Source organism: Ranitomeya imitator, chromosome 5, assembly GCF_032444005.1.
Source record: "Ranitomeya imitator isolate aRanImi1 chromosome 5, aRanImi1.pri, whole genome shotgun sequence".
Classification (NCBI taxonomy): domain Eukaryota; kingdom Metazoa; phylum Chordata; class Amphibia; order Anura; family Dendrobatidae; genus Ranitomeya; species Ranitomeya imitator.
This window is the reverse complement of record NC_091286.1, coordinates 339481076-339509046: the sequence shown is the minus strand read 5'-3', so window position 1 is coordinate 339509046 and position 27971 is coordinate 339481076. Positions and strand designations below refer to the sequence as shown.

Genomic DNA, 27971 nt, shown 5'->3' with positions numbered 1-27971 from the left:
AGCCGGAGCAGTGTACCGGCCAGATCGGAGGGCTGGGGGGGCGATCGGTGGGGTGGGGTGGGGGCACACTAGTATTTCCAGCCATGGCCGATGATATTTCAGCATCGGCCATGGCTGGATTGTAATATTTCACCCGTTATAATAGGTGAAATATTACAAATCGCTCTGATTGGCAGTTTCACTTTCAACAGCCAATCAGAGCGATCGTAGCCACGAGGGGGTGAAGCCACCCCCCCTGGGCTAAACTACCACTCCCCCTGTCCCTGCAGATCGGGTGAAATGGGAGTTAACCCTTTCACCCGATCTGCAGGGACGCGATCTTTCCATGACGCCGCATAGGCGTCATGGGTCGGAATGGCACCGACTTTCATGACGCCTACGAGGCGTCATGGGTCGGGAAGGGGTTAATAATAATAATCTTTATTTTTATATAGCGCTAACATATTCCGCAGCGCTTTACATTTTGCACACATTATCATCGCTGTCCCCGATGGGGCTCACAATGTACATTCCCTATCAGTATGTCTTTGGAATGTGAGAAGAAACCCGAGTACCCGGAGGAAACCCACACAAACACGGGGAGAACATACAAACTCCTTGTAGATGTTGTCCTTCTTCAAGGCCCAACTAAAAAGTGCCACTGAAACACTTCTGATATTCATACAAAATAACAATGGTACCAAAATGTATCTACACTTGTTACCCAATAAAAGTCTTAATCTATATAGCGTTAACATATTCTACAACACTTCACAAATAGAGAACCAAACAAATACAATGCAATAAAACAAATGAACAAGCAGAATTAAGAGAAAAAAAGATTCCTAATCTGAGGGCAATTAATTCAGGTTAGAACTCTAATTAGAAGGTCAATCACATGATCATTGGAGGTTTTGCTTTGAGACATGTACACTTACTTCTTTGGATTTCATCCACGATGAAAGGGTCAAATTGGATTTTATCGATGCTTTCATCCAAGCAATACGTAACATAGATCTTTTTCACTTCTTCATGAAGAGCAAGCATTTCGTCATCCGACAGCTCTGGCCTTAAAATCTTGTCATTAAATTCCTCTACAAAGAGAACATTTGTTAAGCATCTTCCACAATTAAAAGACAAAGCAATAAGGATAACACTAATATAAGCCCAATTTAAGGCTAAACAATATATATATATATATATATATATATATATATATATATATACACATACACACATATACACATATACACACACACACACAGTAAAGTTTGGACACACCTTCTCATTTAAAGATTTTTCTGTATTTTCATAACTATGAAAATAGTAAATTCACACTGAAGGCATCAAAACTATGAATTAAAACGTGGAGTTATATACTTAACAAAAAAGTGTTCAAGAGGTAGTCACCGGTAATGGTTTTCACTTCACAGGTGTGCCCTGTCAGGTTTAATAAGTGGGATTTCTTGCCTTATAAATAGGGTTGGGACCATCAGTTGTGTTGAGCAGAAGTCTGGTGGATACACAGATGATAGTCCTACTGAATAGACTGTTACAATTTGTATTATGGCAAGAAAAAAGCAGCTAAGTAAAGAAAGACTTTGAAAGTGTCCCCAAGTGCAGTTGCAAAAACCATCAAACGCTACAAAGAAACTGGCTCACATGAGGACCGCCCCAGGAAAGGAAGACCAAGAGTCACCTCTGCTTCTGAGAATAAGTTTATCCGAGTCACTAGCCTCAGATATCGCAGGTTAACAGCAGCTCAGATTAGAGACCAGGTCAATGCCACACAGAGGTCTAGCAGCAGACACATCTCTACAACAACTGTTAAGAGGAGACTTTGTGCAGCAGGCCTTCATGGTAAAATAGCTGCTAGGAAACCACTGCTAAGGACAGGCAACAAGCAGAAGAGACTTGTTTGGGCTCAAGAACACAAGGAATGGACATTAGACCAGTGAGAATCTGTGCTTTGGTCTGATGAGTCCAAATTTGAGATCTTTGGTTCCAACCACCGTGTCTTTGTGTGACGCAGAAAAGGTGAACGGATGGACTCTACGTGCCTGGTTCCCACCGTGAAGCATGGAGAAGGTGTGATGGTGTGGGGTTGCTTTGCTGGTGACACTGTTGGGGATTTATTCAAAATTGAAGGCATACTGAACCAGCATGGCTACCACAGCATCTTGCAGTGGCACGCTATTCCATCCGGTTTGTGTTTAGTTGGACCATCATTTATTTTTCAACAGGACAATGACCCCAAACACACCTCCAGGCTGTGTAAGGGCTATTTGACCAAGAAGGAGAGTGATGGGGTGCTATGCTAGATGACCTGGCCTCCACAGCCACCAGACATGAACCCAATCGAGATGGTTTGGGGTGAGCTGGACCGCAGAGTGAAGGCAAAAGGGCCAACAAGTGCTAAGCATCTCTGGGAATCTTTCAAAGATTGTTGGAAGACCATTTCCGGTGACTACCTCTTGAAGCTCATCAAGAGAATGCCAAGAGTGTGCAAAGCAGTCATCAAAGCAAAAGAATACAAGACCATATACATATATGGTACAAGATACAAGACTATATATATATATTAGATGGTGGCCTGATTCTAACGCATCGGGTATTCTAGAATATGTATGTAGTTTATTTATGAAGTTTTCAGAATAATGCAATTTATACACAAGATTCGGCCGGCCGCTACCAATTAGCGAAGCGAGACCGCTACGTCATCATCTCGCGAGATCACAATGCACTCTTGAGACCGGAGCGCGCGAGGAGCGTCGGTAACCGCTTCGCCATGATCCGGGGACCAACGGAAGGTGAGTAAATAACTTTTTTATTTTAATAGGGATATGATGCCTACATTGCTATATACTGCGTGGGCTATGCAATATACTACGTGGGCTGTGCAATAGGCTGTGCAATATACTACGTGGCCTGTGCAATATACTACATGGGCTGTGCAATATACTGCGTGGGCTGTGCAATATACTACGTGGGCTGTGCAATATACTACGTGGGCTGTGCAATATACTACGTGGCTGTGCTATATACTACGCGGCCGATCGCGAACAGTCAGTGACAGCCGCCGAATGTAATGCATTAACCCCGGAGCTTTTTTTGTTTTCATTTTTCGCTCCCCTTCTTTCCAGAGCCATAACTTTTTTATTTTTCCATCAATATGGCCATATGAGGGCTTATTTTTTCCGGGACGAGTTGTACTTTTGAACGACATCATTGGTTTTACCATAGAGCGTAACAGAAACGGGAAGAAAAAATTCCAAGTGCCTTGAAATTGCAAAAAAAGTGCAATCCCACACTAGTTTTTTGTTTGGCTTTTTTTATAGGTTCACTAAATGCTAAAACTGACCTGCCATTATGATTCTCCAGGTCATTACGAGTTCATAGACACCAAATATGTCTAGGTTCTTTTTATCTAAGTGGTGAAAAAAAAATCCAAACTTTGCTTAAAAAAATAAAAAATTGCGCCATATTGTCCGATACCCGTAGCGTCTCCATTTTTCGTGATCTGGGGTTGGGTGTGGGCTTGTTTTTTGCGTGCCTAGCTGACGTTTTTAATGATTCCACTTCTGTGCAGATACGTTTTTTTGATCGCCCATTATTGCATTTTAATGCAATCTCGCAGCGACCAAAAAAACGTAATTTTGGTGTTTTGATTTTTTTTCTCGCTACGCTGTTTAGCGATCAGGTTAATCCTTTTTTTTTATTGATAGATCGGGCGATTCTGAACGCGGCAATATCAAATATGTGTAGGTCTGTTTTTTTTATTACCGTATATACTCGAGTATAAACCGAGATTTTCAGCCCAAATTTTTGGGCTGAAAGTGCCCCTCTCGGCTTATACTCGAGTCACGGTAGCGGTGGGGTCGGCGGGTGAGGGGGAGAGGGCGCTGAGGTATACTTACCTAGTCCCAGCGATCCTGGCGCTCCCCCTGCCGTCCCACGGTCTTCTGTGCTGCAGCTTCTTCCCCTCTTCAGCGGTCACGTGGGACCGCTCATTAGAGAAATGAATTGGCGGCTCCACCTCCCATAGGGGTGGAGCCGCCTATTCATTTCTCTAATCAGCGCTGTCGGTGACCGCTGATAGAGGAAGAGGCCGCAGCACAGAAGACCGTGGGACGGCAGGGGGAGCGCCAGGATCGCTGGGACTAGGTAAGTATGTCATATTCACCTGTCCACGTTCCAGCCGCCGGGCGCCGCTCCATCTTCCCGGCGTCTATCTGCGCTCTGACTGTGCAGGTCAGAGGGCGCGATGACGCGTATAGTGTGCGCGGCGCCCTCTGCCTGATCAGTCAGAGCGGAGAGACGCCGGGACCGGACGCTGGGAGCTGCAATCAAGAGAGGCGAGTATGGCTTTTTTTTTTTTATTGCAGCAGCAGCAGCAGCGGCACAGATTTATGTGGGCATCTATGAGGAAATATGAATGGTGCAGAGCACTATATGGCACAGATATGGGGCAATATGAACGGTGCAGAGCACTATATGGGGCACAGATATGGGGCAATATGAACGGTGGAGAGCATATATGGGGCACAGATATGGGGCAATATGAACGGTGCAGAACACTATATGGCACAGCTATGGGGCAATAATGAACGGTGCAGAGTACTATATGGCACAGCTATGGGGAAATAATGATCTATTTTTATTTTTGAAATTCACCGGTAAATGCTGCATTTCCACCCTAGGCTTATACTCGAGTCAATAAGTTTTCCCAGTTTTTTGTGGCAAAATTAGGGGGGTCGGCTTATACTCGGGTCGGCTTATACTCGAGTATATACGGTATTTTATTTTCATTGGGGCGAAAGGGGGTGATTTGAACTTTTATATTTTTTATATATTTTTGAACACTTTTTTTGGCATGCTTCAATAGCCTTCATAGGAGGCTAGAAGCATGCACTACACGATCGCCTCTGCAACATAGAGGTGAAGCACAGATCACCTCTATGTAGCATTGCTTTGAGCGCTGACCACAGGGTGGCGCTCATAGCAATCTGCAATCAACAACCATAGAGGTCTCAAGGAGACCTCAGGTTGTTATGGCAATGCACCGCTGACCCCCTATCATGTGACGGGCGTAAGCAGTGGCGGCTGATGGCGCTTGTTAAATGCAGCTGTTAGAGTTTGACAGTGGCATTTAACTAGTTAAATGGCGGATCGCGATTCTACTCGCGCCCATTGCGGCCCCATTGATAACAGCTGACATGTCGCGGCTTTGAGGTGGGCTCACCGCCAGAAAAGCAGGGGGAGTCTGCCAGCTGATGTGCTATCCCGTCAGCTGGCAGAAAGGGGTTAAAGGAGTTTATCCCTTACTTAACCCCTTCCCGACCCATGACGCCACGTAGGCGTCATGAAAGTCGGTGCCATTCCGACCCATGACGCCTATGCGGCGTCATGGAAAGATCGCGTCCCTGCAGATCGGGTGAAAGGGTTAACTCCCATTTCACCCGATCTGCAGGGACAGGGGGAGTGGTAGTTTAGCCCAGGGGGGGTGGCTTCACCCCCTCGTGGCTACGATCGCTCTGATTGGCTGTTGAAAGTGAAACTGCCAATCAGAGCGATTTGTAATATTTCACCCATTATAACGGGTGAAATATTACAATCCAGCCATGGCCGATGCTGAAATATCATCGGCCATGGCTGGAAATACTAGTGTGCCCCCACCCCACCCCTCCGATCGCCCCCCCACCCCCCCGATCTGGCCGGTACACTGCTCCGGCTCCCCTCCGTCCAGTGCTCCGCTCCCCCCCGTGCTCGTGCCCGCTCCCCCCGTGCTCCAATCACCCCCCCGTGCTCCAATCACCCCCCCTGCACTCCGATCCACCCCCCCCCCGTGCTCCGTTCCACCCCCCCGTGCTCCATTCCAGTCCCCCCGTGCTCCGTTCCACGCCCCCCGCGCTCCGTTCCACCCCTCCCGCGCTCCGATTCCTCCCCCCGTGCTCCCCCCCCACCCTATCATACTTACCGATCCAGCCGTGGTCCCGTCCGTCTTCTCCCGGGCGCCGCCATCTTCCAAAATGGCGGGCGCATGCGCAGTGCGCCCGCCGAATCTGCCGGCCGGCAGATTCGTTCCAAAGTGCATTTTGATCACTGAGATATAATCTATCTCAGTGATCAAAATAAAAAAAATAATAAATTACCCCCCCCCCCCCCTTTGTCACCCCCATAGGTAGGGACAATAAAAAAATAAAGAATTTTTTTTTTTTCCACTGTTAGAATAGGGTTAGGGTTAGGGTTAGGGGTAGGGTTAGGGGTAGGGCTAGGGGTAGGGCTAGGGGTAGGGTTAGGGGTAGGGTTAGGGGTAGGGTTAGGGGTAGGGTTAGGGTTAGGGCTAGGGTTAGGGTTAGGAATGTGCACACGTATTCTGGTCCTCTGCGGATTTTTCCGCTGCGGATTTGATAAATCCGTAGTGCTAAACCGCTGCGGATTTATGGCGGATTTACCGCGTTTTTTTCTGCGCATTTCACTGCGGTTTTACAATTGCGATTTTCTATTGGAGCAGTTGTAAAACCGCTGCGGAATCCGCACAAAGAAGTGACATGCTGCGGAATGTAAACCGCTGCGTTTCCGTGCAGTTTTTCCGCAGCATGGGCACAGCGATTTTTGTTTCCCATAGGTTTACATTGAACTGTACACTCATGGGAAACTGCTGCGGATCCGCAGCGTTTTCCGCAGCGTGTGCACATACCTTTAGAATTAGGCTATGTGCACACGGTGCTGATTTGGCTGCGGATTGGCCGCTGCGGATTCGCAGCAGTGTTCCATCAGGTTTACAGTACCATGTAAACATATGAAAAACCAAATCCGCTGTGCCCATGGTGCGGAAAATACCACGCGGGAACGCTGCGTTGTATTTTCCGCAGCATGTCAATTCTTTGTGCGGATTCCGTAGCGTTTTACACCTGTTCCTCAATAGGAATCCGCAGGTGAAATCCGCACAAAAAACACTGGAAATCCGCGGAAAATCCGCAGGTAAAACACAGTGCCTTTTACCCGCAGATTTTTCAAAAATGGTGCGGAAATATCTCACACGAATCCGCAACGTGGGCACATAGCCTTAGGGTTAGGGTTGGAATTAGGGTTGTGGTTAGGGTTAGGGGTGTGTTGGGGTTAGTGTTGTGGTTAGGGGTGTGTTGGGGTTAGGGTTGTGATTAGGATTATGGCTACAGTTGGGATTAGGGTTAGGGGTGTGTTGGGGTTAGTGTTGGAGGTAGAATTGAGGGGTTACCACTGTTTAGGCACATCAGGGGTCTCCAAACGCAACATGGCGCCACCATTGATTCCAGCCAATCTCGTATTCAAAAAGTCAAATGGTGCTCCCTCACTTCCGAGCCCTGACGTGTGCCCAAACAGTGGTTTACCCCCACATATGGGGTACCAGCATACTCAGGACAAACTGCGCAACAATTACTGGGGTCCAATTTCTCCTGTTACCCTTGTGAATCTAAAAAAATGCTTGCTAAAACATAATTTTTGAGGAAAGAAAAATGATTTTTTATTTTCACGGCTCTGCGTTGTAAACGTCTGTGAAGCACTTGGGGGTTCAAAGTGCTCACCACATATCTAGATAAGTTCCTTGGGGGGTCTAGTTTCTAAAATGGGGTCACTTGTGGGGGGTTTCTACTGTTTAGGCACACCAGGTGCTCTGCAAACGCAACGTGACACCCGCAGACCATTCCATCAAAGTCTGCATTTCAAAAGTCACTACTTCCCTTCTGAGCCCCGACGTGTGCCCAAACAGTGGTTTACCCCCACATATGGGGTATCAGCGTACTCAGGAGAAACTGGACAACAACTTTTGGGGTCCAATTTCTCCTGTAACCCTTGGGAAAATAAAAAATTCTGGGCTAAATAATTATTTTTGAGGAAAGAAAACGTATTTATTATTTTCACGGCTCTGCATTATAAACTTCTATGAAGCACTTGGGGGTTCAAAGTGCTCACCACACATCTAGATAAGTTCCTTTCAGGGTCTAGTTTCCAAAATGGGGTCACTTGTGGGGGGTTTCTACTGTTTAGGCACATCAGGGGCTCTGCAAACGCAACGTGACGCCCGCAGAGCATTCCATCAAAGTCTGCATTTCAAAACGTCACTACTTCAATTCCAAGCCCCGGCATGTGCCCAAACAGTAGTTTACCCCCACATATGGGGTATCACCGTACTCAGGAGAAACTGGACAACAAATATTGGGGTCAAATTTCTCCTGTTACCCTTGGGAAAATTAAAAAATTCTGGGCTAAATAATTATTTTTGAGGAAAGAAAACGTATTTATTATTTTCACGGCTCTGCATTATAAACTTCTATGAAGCACTTGGGGGTTCAAAGTGCTCACCACACATCTAGATAAGTTCCTTTGGGGGTCTAGTTTCCAAAATGGGGTCACTTGTGGGGGGTTTCTACTGTTAAGCCACATCAGGGGCTCTGCAAACGCAACGTGACGCCCACAGAGCATTCCATCAAAGTCTGCATTTCAAAACGTCACTACTTCACTTCCGAGCCCCGGCATGTGCCCAAACAGTGATTTACCCCCACATATGGGGTATCAGCGTACTCAGGAGAAACTGGACAACAACTTTTGGGGTCAATTTCTCCTGTTACCCTTGGGAAAATAAAAAATTGCAGGCTAAAAGATCATTTTTGAGAAAATAATTTTTTTTTTTATTTTCATGGCTCTGCGTTATAAACTTCTGTGAAGCACTTGGGGGTTCAAAGTCCTCACCACACATCTAGATTAGTTCCTTTGGGGGTCTAGTTTCTAAAATGGTGTCATTTCTGGGGGATCTCCAATGTTTAGGCACACAGGGGCTCTCCAAACGTGACATGGTGTCCGCTAATGATTGGAGCTAATTTTCCATTTAAAAAGCCAAATGGCGTGCCATCCCTTCCGAGCCCTGCCGTGCGCCCAAACAGTGGTTTACCCCCACATATGGGGTATCAGCGTACTCAGGACAAACTGGACAACAATATTTGGGGTCCAATTTCTCCTATTATCCTTGGCAAAATAGGAAATTCCAGGCTAAAAAATCATTTTTGAGGAAAGAAAAATTATTTTTTATTTTCATGGCTCTGCGTTATAAACTTCTGTGAAGCACCTGGGGGTTTAAAGTGCTCAATATGCATCTAGATAAGTTCCTTGGGGGGTCTAGTTTCCAAAATGGGGTCACTTGTGGGGGAGCTCCAATGTTTAGGCACACAGGGGCTCTCCAAACGCGACATGGTGTCCGCTAACAATTGGAGCTAATTTTCCATTCAAAAAGTCAAATGGCACGCCTTCTCTTCCGAGCCCTGCCGAGTGCCCAAACAGTGGTTTACCCCCACATATGAGGTATCGGCGTACTCGGGAGAAATTGCCCAACAAATTTTATGATCCATTTTATCCTACTGCCCATGTGAAAATGAGAAAATTGAGGCGAAAAGAATTTTTTTGTGAAAAAAAATTACTTTTTCATTTTTACAGATCAATTTGTGAAGCACCTGAGGGTTTAAAGTGCTCACTAGGCATCTAAATTAGTTCCTTGGGGGGTCTAGTTTCCAAAATGGGGTCACTTGTGGGGGAGCGCCAATGTTTAGGCACACAGGAGCTATCCAAACGCGACATGGTGTCCGCTAACGATGGAAATAATTTTTCATTCAAAAAGTCAAATGGCGCTCCTTCCCTTCCGAGCCTTACCATGTGCCCAAACAGTGGTTTACCCCCACATATGAGGTATTGGTGTACTCAGGAGAAATTGCCCAACACATTTTAGGATCCATTTTATCCTGTTGCCCATGTGAAAATGAAAAAATTGAGGCTAAAAGAATTTTTTTGTGAAAAAAAAGTACTTTTTCATTTTTACGGATCAATTTGTGAAGCACCTGGGGGTTCAAAGTGCTCACTATGCATCTAGATAAGTTCCTTGGGGCGTCTAGTTTCCAAAATGGGGTCACTTGTGGGGGAGCTCCAATTTTTAGGCACACGGGGGCTCTCCAAACGTGACATGGTGTCCGCTAAAGAGTGGAGCCAATTTTTGATTCAAAAAGTCAAATGGCGCTCCTTCCCTTCCAAGCCCTGCCGTGCGCCAAAACAGTGGTTTACCCCCACATATGAGGTATCAGCGTACTCAGGACAAATTGGACAACAACGTTCGTGGTTCAGTTTCTCCTTTTACCATTGGGAAAATAAAAAAATTGTTGCTAAAAGATAATTTTTGTGACTAAAAAGTTAAATGTTCATTTTTTCCTTCCATGTTGCTTCTGCTGCTGTGAAGCACCTGAAGGGTTAATAAACTTCTTGAATGTGGTTTTGAGTACCTTGAGGGGTGCAGTTTTTAGAATGGTGTCACTTTTGGGTATTTTCAGCCATATAGACCCCTCAAACTGACTTCAAATGTGAGGTGGTCCCTAAAAAAAATGGTTTTGTAAATTTCGTTGTAAAAATGACAAATCGCTGGTCGAATTTTAACCCTTATAACTTCCTAACAAAAAAAAATTTTGTTTCCAAAATTGTGCTGATGTAAAGTAAACATGTGGGAAATGTTATTTATTAACTATTTTGTGTCACATATCTCTCTGGTTTAACAGAATAAAAATTCAAAATGTGAAAATTGCGAAATTTTCAAAATTTTCGCCAAATTTCCGTGTTTATCACAAATAAATGCAGAATTTATTGACCTAAATTTACCACTAACATGAAGCCCAATATGTCACGAAAAAACAATCTCAGAACCGCTAGGATCCGTTGAAGCGTTCCTGAGTTATTACCTCATAAAGGGACACTGGTCAGAATTGCAAAAAACGGCAAGGTCTTTAAGGTCAAAATAGGCTGGGTCTTGAAGGGGTTAAAATGTTATTCTCAATGGGCCCAGATGGGGTATGGCACTGCTCCTCCTTATGCACTACTGTAGGGGCTTCTAGCGTCTACTGTATGGTAATTATCTGCTACTTTCACATTTAATCGGAATAATAAACTGTGTTCATTGGCTGCAGCGGTCACATGATGCCCTACCAGATATTGATGCCCCCTGTTACACATCATTGAGTTTGGAGGAGTAGTACCGGTGTAGTAAATGAGCATATGATGTCTTTTTCCTATTACCACAACCTGGGTCCCTTCACCCCCGAGCCGATTTTCACTTTCCGGACCAATGTCACTTTATGGGTTAATAACACTGGAACAATTCAACGGATCCCACTAATTCTGAGACTGTTTTTTCTTGACAGACTGCACTTTATGTTAGTGGTAAATTTAGGTTGACCTTTTGTTGACATTTATTTGTGAAAATATTGTAATTTTGGCAAAAAATTCACAAACAGCAGAAACCCCCACAAGTGACCTAATTTTGGAAACTACGCCTCTTGAGGAATTCATCTAGGGGTGCAGTGACCATTTTTAATCCTCAGGCGATTCACAGAATTGTATCATATTAGACTTAATAAATGAAAAGTTGTCATTTTTTGCACTTAAATGTTGCTTTGGCCCATGATTTTAATTTTCAAAAAGAATAATAGGAAAAAATGAACAGTACAATTTGTTACGCAATTTCTCCGGAGTACGCCAATGCTCCATATTTGGGGGAATACTACTTTTGAGGCACAGTGCAAAGCTCAGAAGGGAAGAGGCGCCATATTGGAGTTTAGATTTTGATGGAATGGTTTGAGGGTGCCATGTCACGTTGGCAAAACCCCTAAAGTGCCAGAACAGCGGAAGCCCCCATAAGTGATCACATTTTATTAACTACACCTCCCAATTAATTCATTTAGGGGTGAGTGATCATATTGACACCATATGTGCCTCGCAGAATGTTATACCATTGGGAGGTGAAAAAAGGATAACTACATTTTTACCACTAAACTGTTTTAGCCTCAAATTGTTGATTTTTTTTAAGGGCTAATAGGAAAAAACGAACGTCAGTTTGTTGTGCAATTTCTCCTGAATGCACTAATACTCTACATGTAATGGGGAAATACTTTTCAGGCACAGTATAAAGCTCAGAAGGGAAGGAGCTCCAGATTATAGTGCAGATTTTACAGTTATGGTTTGTGGGTGCCATGACCCACTGGAGAGGTGCCAAAACAGCAGAACTCTCCCATAAATGACCCCCACTATCCTAAGTACACCTCACATTTAATTCATCTAAGGGAGGTAGAGTGAAACAATCAACAGCAGGTGAAGTATTGATTTTATTTTTTACGCCATTCCTCACGCGATAGAAGTGATCAGACAATTTTAATCTTTGCGTCGGTGCAATTACAGCAATACCAGATTTATATGTTTTATTTTATATCTACTATATAAAGCTGAATGTGTGTGTGTGTGTGTGTGTGTGTATATGTCCGGGATTGGCATCTGCACCGTCGCAGCTACAGCCACAAAATTTTGCACAGTCACAAGTCTGGACCCCGAGAGCGTCATAGGTTATGTTGTGAGGCGAAATTTTAACCCCGCGCGTTCCAATTCACGAAACAATTTTGCCCCTATCTACATAATGGGGAAAAAAGTGAAAGGAAAAGTGTTGGAGGCATCGCAGCTACAGCCACAAAATTTTGCACAGTCACATGTCTGGACCCTGAGAGCATCATAGGCTATGTTGTGAGGTGGAAATTTAACCCCGCGCTTTACAATTCACCAAACAATTTTTCCCCTATCTACATAATGGGGAAAAGTGAAAGGAAAAGTGTTGGAGGCAAATTGACAGCTGCCAGATGTGAACAAGGGGGACTTAAAGAGTGAGAGCGATGGCGCCAAAGAGTATATACCGTACAGTTGCTAAGGTGGGGCCCCGACATGGGATACTCACCACACACGGGGATATGAACACACACAAAAAATGCGCCACACACTACCACGTGCTTGAACACATATACCACCCTCAGCACACATTTCACCACACATACACCAACCTCGCCACATAAAAGTCAAAACACAAAAGTCGCCGCTCAAAACTCGCCACATGCAAAAACTAGGCTCACGCAAAACTCGCCACAAGTGCAAAACACACCTCATGGAAAACTCACCACACGCAAAACTTGCACACGCGGAAAAATTGCCACATGCACAAAAGTTGCAACACATGCAAAAGTTGCCTCACACAAAACTTGCACATACTCAAAAGGCACCACACATAAAACTTGCCACGCGCAAAACTCGCCATGCGCAAAACTTGCTGCACACAACTTGCTACACTAACCTGTCACATGCAACTTCACACACAAAAAATTGCTACACGCATGTTGCCACACAAAACTCATTCCACAAAAGTCGCTACATGCATGTCGCCACACACAACTCAACACACACAACTTGACAAACGAAACTCGCCCTAAAACACACACAAGTCTGGTATTATCTTCAAAAATAAAAATCTGATTAATAAGCAGACAAACTACAAGAGCAACAAATGTACCATATAGGAAATACGGCAGCTGTCAGTCACATGACCTGTCTATTATGTGTATGTGTGAGCTAATATATACTGCCAGGGGGAGGGCTTCCTGTTGGCTGGGGATTTATCAGGCTGCCAATTTAGCTTACAAATACTGAGGTAAAAATACTGAGCAAATAACGTGTGAACGAGGTCTAATACAGGAGGAGATGACACACAGGTATATACTATATACAGGGGAGATGACACACAGATATATACTATATACAGGAGAGATGACACAGGTATATACTATATAGAGGAGGAGATGGCATACAGGTACATATATATACAGGAGGAGATGACATACAGGTATATACTATATACAGGAGCAGATGACCTACAGGTATATACTATATACAGGAGGAGATTACATACAGGTATATGCTATATATAGAAGATGACATACAGGTATATACTATATACAGGAGAAGATGACACACAGGTATATACTATATACAGGAGGAGATGACATACAGGTATATACTATATATAGGAGGAGATGACATACAGGTATATACTATATACAGGGGAGATGACACACAGCAGGTATATACTATATACAGGGGAGATGACATACAGGTATATACTATATACAGGAGATGACATACAGGTGTATACTATATATAAGGGAGATGACAAACATGTATATACTGAGGTGAAAATGAGAGGTGTGAAGTGAAAATGAAAAGGTGTGAGTGCAAAATGAGAGGAGTGAGGGAAAATAGTGGAGTGATCAGAAAATGACAGATGTGAGGTCGAAATGACAAGTGTTAGGGGTGAATGAGAGGAGTGAGGGGGGAAATAAGGAGTGAGGGGGGAAATAAGGAGTGAGGGGGGAAATAAGGAGTGAGGGGGAAAATAAGGAGTGAGGGGGAAAATAAGGAGTGAGGGGGAAAATAAGGAGTGAGGGAGAAAATGAGAGGTGTGAGGGAGAAAATGAGAGATGTGAGGGGGAAAATGAAAGATGTGATTGGGAAAATGAGAGGCGTGATGGGAAAATAAGAGAAGTGTGGTGCTATAACTAACCACAGATATTTACTATGCCCAGGCAACGCCGGGCTCTTCAGCTAGTGTTTTATATAAAACATGGCACCTCCTCAGTATAACCACATAAGCATATTACCAGCCTAGAGGATACTCTAAAAATTTACTTTTATTTGTACCATTTGGCTGCTGTCAAACTAAAAGATGCTATTATTTGCAAACACAAGTTTTTGCATCTCCATATTTTGAGAGTTATACTCTTTCTACATTTCTAACGACAGCCATGTGACAGTTTATTTGCGGGACGAGTTGAGGTTTTTATTATGGTTACCATTTTTGGGCACATGACATTTTTAGATCGCTTTCTATTCCTATTTTAGGGAGACAGAATTATTAAAAAAAAGTTTTTTTTTTTTTTTGTTTTTGTTTTTTTTTTTGGGGGGGAAGGTATATGCAGTTCACCGTGTGGTAAAAGTTATGAAACAGCTTTACTCTTCGGGTCAGTATGATTTAAGTGAAACCACATTTGTATATTTTATGTTTTCGTGCTTTTACACAAAAACTATTTTATAGAAAAAAGAATTATCGCATCGCTCTAATTCTAAGAGATATAATTTATTTCTCTATGTGTATTTTTTTTACATAAACCTGTATTTATTGAAAACAAAACCTACAAGAAGCTAAATAAACAGACCCTGCTGTAACTAAATAAGTAAAAAACAAGAGTGCAGTTAAATAACACAGGGTTCATAGTAATACTGTTTTTGATCAAAATTGGCATAAAAGCCATCCCACCATTGATAAGGTGACCCCGATTGGGACGGTCCTACACTTTCTAATATTAAAAACCTTACCAGCATGGTTTATGTTTATTTTGCTTCTAGTAGGTTTTGTATGATTTATGGCCAAAGTGAACATGCATTTATGTGCTACATGTATACCAACTTATACCAAGCTCAATTTGTTTGTTTTTTTGTATTTTTGCATTCTGTGCAAGCCGGGGTGTGGCCTCCCTCTCTCCCTTGAGCTGGAAATTACATTTAAAAGCTTCCCCAGGCTGGTGTCCACAGGTCGGGACCCAGTCCTTTTGTCTGCCCTTATTCACACAAGGAGGTCAACTCTGACACATGGTAAGGTTTTTAATATTAGACAGCGTAGGACCGTCCAGATCAGAATCACCTTGTCGACTGTGGGATGGATTTTATGCCATTTTTGATCAAAAACATTATTACAAAGAACCCTGTGTTATTTAAATGCCCTCTTGCTTTTTACTTATTTACAGCAGGATTTATGTTTATTTTGCTTCTTGTAGGTTTTGTATGCTTTATGGCCAAAGTGAACATGCGTTTATGAGCTGCAAGTATACCACGCTAAATTTTTGTCTTTTTCATATGTATTTATTGGTAGAATTTTATTTATTTTTTTTAGAATTTTACAATTTTTTTTTTTACTTAGTCCCTCTATGGGACTTTTATTATTTTAATCACTGGTCAGTGCTACTCTGACAGAAGCCTCTTAGATCATGCTGATAGCATGGTCTGAACAGGTCACAGCAGCTGGCAGACCTGGTCATGAAGGGGTTTTAAATCATTTTAATTCTCATTTTTAGCTTGCACATGGCTTCTGTGATTTTCCATTAACTTACCCACGGTCAAGCAAAACTGTAAAACATGCACAGCTCCTTCTTGTTTCAAAAAATTCATGAAGCGGAAAAGAAGGTCCTGCTCTGCCCGGATCTCCTTCAACTCTAGCTTCAGGACCTGGAAATTAAATAAGTCCACTAAATCATTAAGAAACTGGTAGAACACAACATAAATCGGGCAAAAAAGTATGATTTCACAACAACAATAAAACAGTGCTATCCCAATGGTAATTCAATCATTGAAATTTTAGATATGTAATTTTTCACAATAAACTATTGCTCATTTTTCCTAATTCAAACCGTCCAGAACAGGACACCCAAAAATATCTGTAATACATTTTTTATGGTCATTGACTTCAGATATATTTCAATTTTGATTTAATTTAAGAGTATGATTTTGTTATTTAAAGCAAAGCATGGCACGTACCGAAGGATTCTTGTTTTTAGGCTCTGCAAATTTTTGGAGGAATGGTACCAAACTGGAAGTTGGCTCAGTTGCTTGTTCAGGCTAAAACAAAATTTAATCGACACATGTTAAAAAAAAAAATGAAAAGAACTTAGAAGACTTGAAGAGCAAATAGTATGCCAAAAATAAAAAAATACTCACAGGACTATTGTCAATGAAAATAAGGAGCAACCGGTTAACATTGTCCTAGAAAAAACATTCACATACATTACAAATAAACAGTGTTGCACACACATATACGAATATATCTATTCGCTCACGCACAGGGAGAAAAAAAAACAATTACTGGTAACTAGAAACAAACTTTTACATTTGATGAAATTAAGTAGATTTTCTATTTATTATATTGACATACAAAAAGGACAGATCACACATCTATAAGATAAAAAGATGGCACATCCAATTATAATGCTAAAATCACACACAGGAATAGCTATGTCATCCCTAGTAACTCTGAAAGAATCCACAGGGAAATCTGCACCAAATCTTTTTGGATTTTGCTTACAATTTCAGAGCTTGGCCTTCAGAAATGATATGTCACATAGTGCCTTGAAAAAGTATTCATACCCGGTGAACTTTTCAATATTTTATCACGCTACACCCACAAACTTAAATATATTTTATTGGGATTTGATCTGATATGCGAACACAAAGTATCAAGTATTTGTGAAATGTAAAGGAAATGATACCTGGTTTTCTAAATATTGAAAAACTATAAATACTGAAAATTGTGACGTGCATTTGTATTCAGACCCAACTTAATACTTTGTAGGACCACCTTTTGCTGCAATTACTGCGATATATCTTTGGGGTATGTCTCTACCTTCTTTGCGTATCCAGAGGCTGACATTTTTGCCCATTCAAACTAGCTCTAGCTCCGTGAGATTGGATGGATGCGTCTGTGAACAGCAATTTTCAAGCCTTGCCACAGATTCTCAAAGGGATTTAGGTCAAGATTGTGACAGCCATTCACACACATGGATATGCTTTGATTTAAACCCTATTTTGCAGAATTCAAAAGGTTTTCCTCCAGGATTCCAGTGTATTTAGCTCCAACCATCAACGCTGACCAGCTACCGTGTCACTGTTGAGGAAAAACATCCCCACAGCATGATGCTGCCACAACAATGTCTGACGGTGGGGATGGTGTTTTCAGGGTGATGTGCAGTATTAATTTTCTGCCACAAACTGTTTTGCATTTCACCAAAAAACTATACTCTCCCAACGCTCTCTTCGATGGCAAATTTTAAGAACCAACCTGCAAACATGTAATTCTGTTTCCTGTTAAAGAAAGCAAAGGCAGGAACCGTTTCAATGCTTCTAGAAGCTTATGGGAAGGAAGCTCTAAGCCAGGATTTACAAGTAGTCTGCCAGGTTCAGAAGAGGCCAAATGTCACTTAAAGATGAAACCTCTTCAGGTTGCCCCTCAACATGCTTGATCATCGCAAAACAATCAGAAAATTGCAGGAAATAACTGGAATTTCCTGGGGTTCATGCCAAAGAATCCAACTGAAGAGTCGAATATGAAATGCGCAGCAGCAACGTTTGTTCCAGGAGTTCTTTCCGATGACCAGAGGGAGAACCGTATGAGAATGTGTTGGGTATTGAAAGAACAGGCACAGACTGACCATGATTTCTTTTTGTCAAAAGTCACCACAGGTGATGAATCTTTGTGTTACGCTTATGATCCTGAAACAAAACCAGCAGTCCAGCCGATGGAAGACCGCTTCATAGCCCAGACCAAAAAAAAGCACAGCAAGTGAAATCAAGTTTAAAAGACCATGATTGCTTATTTTTTCAACATCAAATGAGTCATTCACATTGAATTTGCTCCTCAAGGAACCACTGTGAACCAACATTACTTTCTGGAGGTACTGAAGCGATTGTGTGAGGCAGTGACAAAAAAAAAATCTGAATAGTGGTGATAGGTGGCCTGGCTGCTTCATCGCGACAATTAGTCTGCGTACACAGCATTGAAAATCAACTAGTTTTTAGAAAAAAAACGGCATGACAGCAGTTTGACCCCCCTTACTCACCAGACCTAGCCCTTGCTAGTTGCGACGGATTCTGATCCCAAAGAACAAACAAAAACCCAAAGGGAAAGCGTTATCAGGACGTAGAAGAGGTTAAGAAAAAATAGCTGGAGGCACTTACCAGCATCACTTAAGAAGAATATATGTTTTGAACAATGGAAAAACTGTTGGGACAAGTGCATATTATCTAATGCACAGTATTTTGAAGGGGATTAATATTTCCAAAATTTTATCTTGAATAAAAAAAAAATGAATAAGTAATTCTCATTTTTTTTGTGGTACCCCCTCATATGGCTTTGTGTAAACTGTAAATGGCACGCTTCCATAAAAGACCAGATTTTTGGAGTACACAACTAAGGCTGGGGTCACACTAGCAGATGGCATCGGATGTGATATGCTAATGACCCTCAGCTCCAGCTCTGCTGCGAGCGGGAGCCGAGGGTCATGCTACTGGGCTCTGATCATCTCTCACAGCTGTGGAGGAGGTGGAGAAATTCATTTCTCCACCTCCTCTGCTGCCGACGTATATCACACCGCACTCAGGTGATATCCGAGTGCTGTGCGTTGTCACTCTCACCCATAGACTTGTATGGGTGAGAGTGAGCAGAGTCTCCCTGCAAATCACAGCATGCTGCCATTCTTCTCTCATGCCTAATCAACATGAGAAAATCACAAATGCTATGCAATTTTTTATCTCAGAGCTCAGCCATTTTATACGGTAAAGTGACCCCGGACTAATTAGTTTTTGCTTGTTTTTTCAACTATTGATGCAAAGATCTATATTACCATATGAGCACATAATATTACCCCCACCTACAAACTAACAAATCTGCAATATATTCATAGAAACCTACTGGATCAGCCAAGAAGTCCATTGAGGGGAGGAACACAGAACCAGAAAGAATCTCTCTCAGAAGCAATGTCAAAGGTCTGCAATAATTAACATACAAAAACGTGGTATTAGAAATGGATATTGTTGTGCATACTTGACAAAAAAAAGAATTTTGCTTCAGAAATATTATACTACTACTAGAGAGACGTTTACATTTTTTTCCCTGGATATAATTCTTGCACATGTGCCCTGTTAAAGCGTATGGACATCATGAAAGCAGAGCAGAGAGCCATGAGTGTAAGAGCGGCTCCGGTCACTGTGGTCTAGCCCATCCATGCATTACATACATATCAATAGACACTAGATAGGGGAATATACAGACACTGGCAACTTGCTGGGGGTCTCAGGAGCTGAACCCATGAAAATTCACTTGTCGCCAGAGCAGCTTACTTTAGAGAGGGGATTACATTGATAAGACTACCGTTTACCATCAAATGGACTGACAATAAAGAGTATTAAAATATTGGCATTTACAAACTACAAAATATCCCGCTGTACATCTAGGAAGATCTGATCATAACTAAAGCACAAACTGAAAGGAGGATGTTGTCACTTAGGACAAAACTGAAAATTCACCTGCTCTCTGTTGCTTTTGGTGGTAGAATAAATGGGAAAAGAAGCTCCGTAAGTTTTCGGAGGTAGCAAAGTTCATCTCTGCGACTTCTCAATGCAACATGAAGATCAGGTCCATATTCCTCGAGTGCCGCCTGCTGCAGAAACTCTGAGTTTTTTACTTATTGAAATAAAAAAAATGAAAAAAAGTATTAAAAAATTAACGATCTGAACCAATACCGTTTCCCCAACCATTACAGTATGTTAGATAGATTTTCTCTCTGAACCCTGCTTATACAGGTATTATACAGATGATCAGGTTTTTAATACATCAGATAGGGATTATATACATTAGATAGGACTGCTCTATATGGGTATACCTTGGCGATTGGTGGAACAGCTTAATATACATTTTTTTTCAAAAAAACTTATTAACTAAATACCCTGTATTTTTTTTCATTTTTTGACTAGCACTTGCTCATTTACTGTGACTTCATTACAACAGAGTATTTTTGACCTCGCTATGCTCTTTTTGTGTCTTCAAGTATGTTAGATTTGCAGTTTCAGAGCAACAGTTCTGAGGACATTGTCCCTCACAACACACCGTGTTATCGGCATCCTTCAATTATAATCCGTTGATAAACGTGAGCGAGACCTTGTTTAGCCATACCATACACAGTATACCAAAAGGACCATGCAAAATGAATGTTGCTGCACGGGGGACCGATCCGCACCTTCGGCTTCTTCCTGCCCGCTGACAGTAACTGACATGTACGGGACGCGTATAGGCACAGACCTGTCAGCCACTTTCACAGGAAAGGGAGAAACCGCCGGGGACCTGCCTGTACGACTAGTGTACAGTGCGGCTCAGTCCCCCCAGCTACTAAAAGTAAGTTTTCTCTCGGAAACGCTGCTGCATTTCAGAGTCAAACCTACCAGGCTGAGATAATACAGCCAGTGCCTGATACATGTGCTGCTGATCCTGAGCGGTCGTTTCTGCCTGGAACCCTGTGCACACTGCAATCTGTCTGACTGATGAAGGTCGTTGTAGGACTCAAATGTCTTCCTCACTTTTTATTGCTTGCACACAATAAAATCATGTGTTTACAACATTTACCCGAGTGACAAGTTTTCTACAAGAGGAGACATGCTGCAGACTGATTGGCCAGCATGTATCAGCTGTCAGGTTCACTAAGGCTACGTTCACACTAGCGTTATGCTAGTTTGCGTCGGGTTTGCGTCGGGCGACGCAGCGGCGACGCATGCGTCCCTATATTTAACATGGGGGACGCATGCGTTTTTGTTTGTTGCGTTGTGCGACGCATGCGTCTTTTTTGCCGCAAGCGTAGGACCAAGAAAACGCAACAAGTTGCATTTTTCTTGCGTCCAAATTTCGGCAAAAAACGACGCATGCATCGCAAAACGCAGCGTTTCTGCGTGCGTTTTGGTGCGTTTTTGCGTGCGTCGTGGACGCAGCGGTGCACAACGCTAATGTGAACGTAGCCTAAGTCTTTGATGTGTTCACGAAATTCCCTAATCATGAAAGTAAAAAGATAATAAAGACCAGAGGGTTGATTCGGAGATGTCAAATATGCTGTAATATCCTGAAAGCCAATTTACCTTTGTGTCTGGCTTTTGAAATTATTTCAATATGCTTCATAGCAGCTTTTAATAGTTTTCTCGTTATAACAAATGGAATATCCACCTAGAAATGAGAAAACATTTTTTTTTTTAATCTGCACTTTAGGAAAGGCTATCCTGCTAAAAAAAATAGGTAAAAAAATATTTGGATGCATTTTAAATAGAAAGAAAGAAACAACTTCCTAATATGCTTCAATTATGAACGGTGGCACCTCAAGGAATGGCTTTAGCCAACACAGGGAAGAGTGTGCAGTGTTGGCACGTAGTTAGTGCTGTGTTGTGGAGGGGGCTAGCTCAGCTATTTTGGCCTTTTAATTTTTTTTTCTTTACTGTGTTAATGGATTATCTTAAAAAGGAGTGTCCATGACTTAAAGGGAACCTGTCAGTGGGATTGTGCACAGTAACCCACATACAGTGTCAGGTCAGCGCCGTTATACTGAATGAAATGATACCTTGGTTGATGAAATCCCTCGTGGTTGTTTCGCAATCTTTACTTTCAGTTTTGTGTTAATGATATGCTATGTCCTAAGGTGTGGTTGGTGTATGTGGTGCTCTCATTAGATATTCATAATGCAGACTGCTGACAGCTCACTGACCCCTCACTGACCTGCCCCCTAGTTTGCATAATGAATATACTAATGTGTGTATTTGAAAAAAACATGTCACTTCATCAAAATGGCGGCGCCTGCGCACTCTCTCTTATTGGTTAATGCCTATTATCTTTCTGTGTTTCAAAGAACAAAAAAATCACCATCAATATGGCGCCGTTGGGTGCGCCTGCAAATTAGCATCTATCGCATTCCGATAGATGCTACTGCGCAAGCACCACCGCCATTTTCTTGTAGTGTACTTTTTTTTTTTTTTACTGCAGCAACAAAAAGCCAGCGGAGGTGCTTGGGCAGTAGCATCTATCTCGTACAGAGCTGGTGCTATTTTCTTGCAGTGTACATTTTTTAGGGCTGCAGCAACAAGGAGCTGGTGGCGGTCCTTGCGCAGCATTTATCGGAACGCAATAGATGCTAATGCGCAGGTGCACCCGACGGCGCCATATAGATGGCAATTTTTGTTCTTTGAAACACAGGAAGGTAATAGACACTAGCCAATAAGAGAAGGCGCGCAGGCACCGTCATTTTGATTAAGTGACATGCTTTCTTTCACCTGCTGACAGACTCCCTTTAACAGCAGGTACAGTGGTCTTCATCAGACCCCAAATAACCCACCAGCACTCCGCAACCACGAGGCAGAGGAGGACACATGGGGCATGTGGAATGACGTGTGCCCCTAGACCACATAACTTAAATGCATCTGTCTGACATCGACAGTGACATTTAAGTTAACAGCAAAGACGGAGATCGGCTGCTCCCGATCTTTGTTAAGCCATTATCTGCTGAGTATGGAGCAGGCTCAGTTTTTTTATGATTAATGTAGCTTTATAAAAGGGTTATCACCTTTTAGAACCAAACCAAGAATGAACTCATTTAACCCCTTTACCTCCCAAGCCTGTTTTCACCTTCCTGACCAGGTCAAATTTTACAATTCTGACCACTGTCACTTTCTGTTGTAACAACTCTAGAACGCTTCAACAGATCACAGTGATTCTGAGACTGTTTTTTCGTGACTTATTGTAAATCATGACAGTGGTAAAATTTGTTTGATAATTGAACAGCCAATAACAGAGATCGTAGTTGCAGAGGTGCAGCACTACCCCACTCCTCCTGTTGACTGATGCCTTTTGGTGCCCTGCTGCAGCGCCGCATTAAAGCTATGGAGTATCCATACGTCCAAGAGTGGTATGTCTTTACCAACCTGGAGGTATGGATACATCCAAGGGATGAATGACTGTCCTTAGGTCAAATGTCAGTTCTCCGCTGCTGCCGAAGTCTCTGTTTGTCTGCAGTGCTAATATTAGGTCAACAGTGCTGCAGTCAATTACTGAGCTCAGAAGCTCTGACCATGACTCATATGACGTCAGTTAAGGTACCGTCACACTCAGCAACTTTACAACGAGAACGACAACGATCCGTGACGTTGCAGCGTCCTGGATAACGATCTCGTTGTGTTTGACGCACAGCAGCGATCAGGATCCCGCTGTGCCATCACTGGTCGGAGCTAGAAGTCCAGAACTTTATTTCGTCGTCAGGTCGTTGTGTATTGTCATGTTTGACATCAAAAGCAACGATGCCAGCAATGTTATTACATGGAGCCAACAACCAGCGAGAACGATAAGTGAGTCACCGTTACGTCACTGGATCGCTCCTGCATCGTTCTGAAGTTGCTGTGTTTGACGTCTCTACAGCGACCTAAACAGCGACGCTGCAGCGATCAGCTCGTTGTCTATATCGCTGCAGCGTCGCTGAGTGTGACGGTACCTTTACTGCAGCAATAGCATCTTAAACATCAGGGTGGGTGGGTGACATTTGATTTGTTTATTAATAGCTACCACAGCAAAATACATTTCAATCAGTAGATCTTGGAATAATAATAATTTCCACAATTGGATGTGATTAAATAAAATGTCCCTGTGCTGATATAATCTTATTAATGTGCCCCTGCTGTTTACTGTGTAATGGGTGTGTCTGACCATACAGGGACATGGTCTGATCATACCACAGCTCCTGGGCAGGGGAGGAAGCAAAAGAGTATACAGACAGGACAGCATGGGGGTCACAGCTGATTCTGGTTAGCCAACAAATGTATGACATGCAGAATGCTTGTGTCTTTTTGGACATGAAATAATTTATGATTTTTCTGGCCAACACAGTACCACAATATAATTTTTGATTGTACATCATCATTATTTAATAGCACCATTAATCCATGACAAATGTAAAAATAAAATAGTAATAAAATTATCATGTGATCACCTTTTGTATTCTTCGCACAAGAACTGACGCAAAGAATCTCAATGTCAACCTCAGTTCATCTACGGAAGATTCATCTTCAGTTATGTGACTGTCATAAATTAAAACAAAAATACATTTATTACTAGAATATCGCAAAGAAATCCTTCACATGCGGAGAAAACAAATTACATTAACCTCTTAATGATCACCCATACACCTTTTAGCTGGCCTGAAATAAGAGGATAGCATCCAACAGGGGAAATGTTGAATCTGTCAGCTGAACACTATATCTGACACAATGCTGCCTCTGCCACGATTCCTACTGGGACTGACCACAGCCGGTTAAGCACATAGATGCGGCTGTCAATAGTGACATCGGCCTCTAGATGCTCAATAGTGTGGGGGTTCCCTTCTGAGATCACGATTGTGTGGTCCTGATGGTTGCCATGTCAATACAAGGCCAGTTAATGGCTTTAGAGTCTGACAGCTACAATGGCCTGTTCAGATGTTACTGACATTTTAGTGGGAAAAAATACACTTTTTCAGTCTTGTCATTCCATTTTGTGTTAATTCCTGAAAAGCACCTCGAGGGTTAAACTACCTGACAGCAGTTTTGAATATGTTGAGGGGTACGGTTTTTAAAATAGTATCACTTTTTCCTATAAATAAGTCCATTAAACTCACTTCAATTCTGAATTAAATCACTAAAAAAAGTAATTAACCCCTTTTCTGCCATCGGACAGAATAGTACGTCTGATGGCAGAACCCCCGCTTTGATGAGAGCTCCGACGGTGAACAGCTGACATGTGCCCGCAATAGGCGCGGGCGGACAGTGATTAACTAGTTATCTATTAACTAGTTAAATGTCAGTGTCAAACTCTGACAGCGGCATTTAACAAACGCTTTCGGCCATCGGGGTCAGCCGTGTGTCGGCATGACAACCAAAGGTCTCCTTGAGACCTCTATGGTTGTTGATGCCAGATTGCTATGAGAACCACCCTGTGGTCGACGCTCATAGCAATGCTCTAATTCTACTACACAGGGGCGATCTGAGCATGTGACCCTTCTCTGAAAAAAGAAAAAATATAATGAAGTGAGCCACAGATTTATCAATTAGGCAATGATTTGGGATACCAACGTACCGATACCAGGGGTAAACAAAGTTTTCCAGTACGAGTTCAAACACCTATAAAGAAAATAACGCATGATAAGCCTTTGAACAGTCATAATCAGAACATTCTTTTCTTCGAATCCATGCACCTCCTAAAACACTGTACTAGGTATAGCAGTACTCAATGTATACCTTTTAGCTCAAAATACTAAAATATGAATTAAAAAGAAATATATATACCATATATACTCGAGTATAAGCTGAGATTTTCAGCCCAAAAAAATGGGCTGAAAGTGCCCCTCTCGGCTTATACTCGAGTAATGGAAGGCGGGGGGATCGGCAGGTGAGGGGGAGCGAGGACTGTCAAATACTCACCTGCTCCCAGCACTCCTGGCGCTGTCCCACATGTCCCACGGTCTTGGGGCGCGGCAGCTTCTTTCCCTGTTCAGCGGTCACTGGTACCGCTCATTATAGTAATGAATATGGACTCCACTCCCATAGGGATGGAGCCGCATATTCATTACTGTAATGAGAGGTGCCACGTGACCGCTCACTACAGGAAGAAGCTGCTGACTCCCGGAGACGTGGGACAGGCAGGGACAGCGTCAGGAGCGCCGGGAGTAGATAAGTATGTCATATTCACCTTTCCGCGTTCCAGCACTGCCTCATCTTCCGTGTCGTCTGCAGTGACTGTTCAGGTCAGAGGGCGTGATGACGCATTAGTGTGCACAATGCCCTCTACCTGAACAGTCACTGCGGAGAGACGGGACGCTGAGGAGCAGCGGGCAGCAACGAGAGGTGAGTATGTCATTTTTTTTTTTTTTTTTTAGTGCAGCAGCATTACATGTGGCACAATGCTATATGGAGCGTATATGGGGCCATAAAGAACTGCATGGAGCATTATATGGGGCATCTATGGGGCCATAAAGAACTGCATGGAGCATCTATGGGGACATAACTGCATGGAGCATCTATGGGGACATAACTGCATGGAGCATTATATGGGGTATCTATGGGGCCATAAAGAACTGCATGGAGCATTATATGGAGCATCTATGGGGCCATAAAGAACTGCACGGAGCATTATATGGGGCATCTATGGGGTCATAAAGAACTGCATGGAGCTTCTATGGGGACATAACTGCATGGAACATTATATGTGGCATCTATGGGGACATAACTGCATGGAGCATTATATGGGGTATCTATGGGGCCATTAAGAACTGCATGGAGCATTATATGGGGCATCTATGGGGCCATAAAGAACTGCATGGAGCATTATATGAGGCGTCTATGGGGCCATAAAGAACTGCATGGAGCATTATATGGGGCATCTTATGGGGCCATAAAGAACTGCATGGAGCATTATATGAGGTATATTTGTATATGGAGCGTATATGGGGCCATAAAGAACTGCATGGAGCATTATATGGGGCATCTATGGGGCCATAAAGAACTGCATGGAGCATCTATGGGGACATAACTGCATGGAGCATCTATGGGGACATAACTGCATGGAGCATTATATGGGGTATCTATGGGGCCATAAAGAACTGCATGGAGCATTATATGGAGCATCTATGGGGCCATAAAGAACTGCACGGAGCATTATATGGGGCATCTATGGGGTCATAAAGAACTGCATGGAGCATCTATGGGGACATAACTGCATGGAACATTATATGGGGCATCTATGGGGACATAACTGCATGGAGCATTATATGGGGTATCTATGGGGCCATTAAGAACTGCATGGAGCATTATATGGGGCATCTATGGGGCCATAAAGAACTGCATGGAGCATTATATGAGGCGTCTATGGGGCCATAAAGAACTGCATGGAGCATTATATGGGGCATCTTATGGGGCCATAAAGAACTGCATGGAGCATTATATGGGGTATATTTGTATATGGAGCATCTTATGGGGCCATAATGAACTGTATGGAGCATTATATGGGGCCTATTTTTTTATGGGGCCATAATGAACTGTATGGAGCATTATATGGGGCATATTTTAATATGGAGCATCTTATGGGGCCATAATGAACAGTATGGAGCATTATATGGGGCTCCTGATTCAATATGGGTATTCAAAATCGCATAACCTACTGATGTCTCAATTAATTTTACTTTTATTGGTATCTATTTTTATTTTTGACATTTACCGGTAGCTGCTGCATTTTCCACCCTAGGCTTATACTCGAGTCAAAAAGTTTTCCCAGTTTTTTGTTGCAAAATTAGGGGGCGGGGCTTATACTCGGGTCGGCTTATACTCGAGTATATACGGTATGTTTTTGCCAAGACAACCCCCCAAAAGGTTATTAATTATTATGAGTGTTTGGTGAGTTTTTGGCGCTCAGGAATTCCTGCACCTATTATTTAAATTGGGTTACTTGCGGTTTTTCTTTG

General features: G+C 42.8%; 1 protein-coding gene across 4 annotated transcripts in view; it reads right to left on the bottom strand.

The window, feature by feature from the left end:
• SNX14 (sorting nexin 14) overlaps nucleotides 1-27971 on the bottom strand; it is a 115084-nt gene that overhangs the window by 73721 nt on the left and 13392 nt on the right. For all 4 annotated transcript variants that reach the window (XM_069726417.1, XM_069726415.1, XM_069726416.1 and 1 more), the window contains exons 5-13: nucleotides 25592-25635; nucleotides 24471-24558; nucleotides 21586-21670; nucleotides 19990-20146; nucleotides 19376-19451; nucleotides 16630-16674; nucleotides 16450-16530; nucleotides 16026-16140; nucleotides 918-1073 (exon numbers count right to left, since the gene is read on the bottom strand). In XM_069726417.1, the coding sequence (XP_069582518.1) occupies nucleotides 918-1073; nucleotides 16026-16140; nucleotides 16450-16530; nucleotides 16630-16674; nucleotides 19376-19451; nucleotides 19990-20146; nucleotides 21586-21670; nucleotides 24471-24558; nucleotides 25592-25635 (847 nt within the window). The remainder of the gene's footprint in view (nucleotides 1-917; nucleotides 1074-16025; nucleotides 16141-16449; nucleotides 16531-16629; nucleotides 16675-19375; nucleotides 19452-19989; nucleotides 20147-21585; nucleotides 21671-24470; nucleotides 24559-25591; nucleotides 25636-27971) is intronic.